The sequence below is a fragment of the Micropterus dolomieu genome, linkage group LG18, assembly GCF_021292245.1.
Source record: "Micropterus dolomieu isolate WLL.071019.BEF.003 ecotype Adirondacks linkage group LG18, ASM2129224v1, whole genome shotgun sequence".
NCBI classification, from domain to species: domain Eukaryota; kingdom Metazoa; phylum Chordata; class Actinopteri; order Centrarchiformes; family Centrarchidae; genus Micropterus; species Micropterus dolomieu.
This window is the reverse complement of record NC_060167.1, coordinates 4,741,609-4,744,687: the sequence shown is the minus strand read 5'-3', so window position 1 is coordinate 4,744,687 and position 3,079 is coordinate 4,741,609. Positions and strand designations below refer to the sequence as shown.

Here is a 3,079-nt window from a genome sequence, read left to right as displayed (position 1 = left end):
CCAAGACTTTGGGGTGAATTGTAACGTTTTACTCGTTGTGTTTAAGCCTAAACCAGGTATTTAAACATAAATAGCAGTTGTACTATTTACTAGCAGACACATGAAATAGTATCACATTTTGAATGCACTGGCTTAAAAGAGCTCATACAGACAGACATTTCTAAAAATGTTACAACCATCCCCGATGCCCACTTTGATATTGATCTGTGCTAATTATCAGGAAGGTGAATATCAGCAATTAGTTTTATTACCGTATTTATCATCAAACGTTGTTCCAGACCGAGTCATGAGACAGAGACACGCATGAGGAAGAAGCTTGATAGCTGTCGAAGTCCTTTGAAGATTTAACATCCCTTTAACACCAATGTAAAGACAATAATAGACACTTGAAGAGTTCTTTCTGCGTCAAAGTCTGAAACACTTTCGATTTCTACGGGAGATGCAACGACAGCTAATCCTTCACAATAAAAGCACAACACTGTTTATCTTCACATTGATATTTCACATTTGACTGCAGCTGTGTGAGGAAATAAAAGCCTGAAGAAGTAGGATGAAAGTGTATGTGGCTGAAAGACTGCAGCCTATTTTGTGTGTGGATTTTCTTTCTATAAAAACAGGCAGCGGGCATGCTATATGTGATTCAATGTAAAGGCCTCCCCCTCATGTCATCCTGAGCAGCAGAAATCGAATAAGAGTAGCCTATAAAAGCTGAGAGAAAAGAATACATTGGTGAGATAAATAAACAACTATAACTGCCCTTCATTCAAATTGTTACTTATCCCCAATAGGTCTTTAACAACTGTTGTGAAATGTTGATCATCTTAGAATCTGGTCAAAACAGTAAAATCACTTTATTTTCTTTTATCAGAGTTTGAACAGACAGAAACATCAAAAACAGCCACAACATACAGTTTGATATTCTTCATGTTTTGTTTTTTTTCCCCCAGAAACTAACAATCTACTGGGATTACACACATCCATCTCTAGGGTTTACAGAGAATGGTCCAAAAAAGAGAAATTATCCAGTATGTGCCTTGCTGATGTCAGAGGAGAATGGTCAGACTGGTTCCAGATGAGAGAAAGGCAACAGTAACTCAAAAAACCACTCGTTACAACCAAGGTATGCAGAATACCATCTCTGAACGCACAACACGTCGAACCTTGAAGCAGATGGGCCACAGCGGCAGAAGACCACACCGGGTGCCACTCCTGTCAGCTGAGAACAGGAAACTGAGGCTACAATTCACACAGGCTCACAAAAATTGGACAACAGAAGATTGGAAAAACTTTGTCTGGTATGAAGAGTCTTGATTTCAGCTGCAACATTCAGATGGGGTCAGAATTTGGCATTAACAACATGAAAGCATGGATCCATCCTGCCTTGTATCAACGTTTCAGGCTGGTGGTGGTGGTGTAACGGTGTGCAGGATAAATCTTTTTGCAAACTTTGGGCCCCTCAGTACCAACTGAGCATTGTTTAAACACAACAGCCTACCTGAGTGTTGTTGCTGACCATGTCCAACCTTTATGACCACAGTGTGCCATCTTCTGATGGCAACTTCCAGCAGGATAATGCACCATGTCACAAAGCTCAAATCATTTCAAACTGGTTTCTTTAACATGACAATGAGTTCACTGTACTCCAATGGCCTCCACAGGCACCAGATCTCAATCCAATAGAGCATCTTTGGGATGTGGTGGAACGGGAGATTCGCATCATGGATGTGCAGCTGACAAATCTGCAGCAATTGTGTGATGCTATCATGTCAATATTGGACCAAAGTCTCTGAGGAATGTTTCCAACACCTTGTTGAAAGTATGCCACGAAGAAGTAAGGCAGTTCTGAAGGAAAAAGGGGTCCAACCCAAGACTAGCAAGGTGTACCTAATAAAGTGGCCAGTCAGTGTGTATATGTATATAGTAAAAAAAATTGTAATCATTTCATAACAACATGGATGTTAATGTTTGGTAACTTTATAATCTGGATAAAAATAAAGGTTGTTAGATCTGAACAATGATTGCTGCTCAAATATGGAGTTATGGATACAATGATTCTTGTTTCTTTATTTAGATGCTTATCAGCTTCCACAAAGTGGTTGCTGGTCTTCATGGCTCCATTTACATTTATTCATTTAGCTGATACTTTTATCCAAAGCGACATACAATTGCTATGTCACAGGGTCGCACACCTCTGGAGCAACTAAGGGTTAAGTGCCTTGCTCAGGGACACATTGGTGTCTCACAGTTGATACGAACCCGGGTCTCTCACACCAAAGGCATGTCTCTTATCCACTGTGCAATACACACACACAATAGGAAAGAGAGCGCTTCATGAATATAATCATCTTATTTATCCCCACCTGTTCTGTTCCACTGTCACACACATCTTCAGAGGTGATATTTTTAGTTCATCCCCAGTGAAAATAAATGGAAACAGCCTCTCAGTGAAAGTGTGTGTGAAGGTGTGTATGTGTGTGTTAGTATCAGGATCAGAGAACGACAGCTCTCCACTGTTCCAGTCCAGATTCACTCTGATCCTCTGGGGCTTCTTCTGCACTTTGAGAACAGTGGGTGGATCTGGTAATGACCATGCTGAGTATTTACTTTCATGGAACCACATTCCCCATAATCCAAAATGTATGAGTCCCGTCCTCTGGACAGACTCTGCTAACACACCCAGTGACCAGACTACACTGTCTCCAACCTCGACATCCCAGCTGTGAGTCCCTGAGTTAAAGCCCTCAGAGCCCAGAACAGACCAGTATTTATCAAACCTCTCTGGATTGTCGGGAAGCTGCTGTCTCTCTCCTCCCCTCACGCTGGTCAGATCTTCAGACAGGATGAGTCTTGGATTTGCAGTGTTTGGATCCAGAATCACAGGAGTGTAGGAGACCACGTCCTTCATCTTGTTCCAGATGTTGAAGGTCAGGTTGCCCAGGTGTTTGGCCTGGTCTATCAGAGCTCCTGAGGGCAGCTGTGGATCATCCAGCAGGGGGCGCTGCTGGACTCTTTCCACTGCAGCTTTGTAGCTGAGCAGGAATGAGACGTCTTCAGCTCTCAGCTCCTCCTCTGTGGCTCT

The 3,079-nt window shown here is 42.4% G+C and overlaps 1 protein-coding gene across 1 annotated transcript in view; it reads right to left on the bottom strand.

Moving 5' to 3' along the window:
• Window positions 1–2,231: 2,231 nt before the first annotated feature.
• Window positions 2,232–3,079, bottom strand: part of LOC123956469 (nuclear factor 7, brain-like) — a 9,138-nt gene continuing 8,290 nt past the window's right edge. The window contains exon 2 of the mRNA XM_046028683.1: window positions 2,232–3,008. Within this exon, the coding sequence (XP_045884639.1) occupies window positions 2,351–3,008 (658 nt within the window). The 3' untranslated portion in view covers window positions 2,232–2,350. The remainder of the gene's footprint in view (window positions 3,009–3,079) is intronic.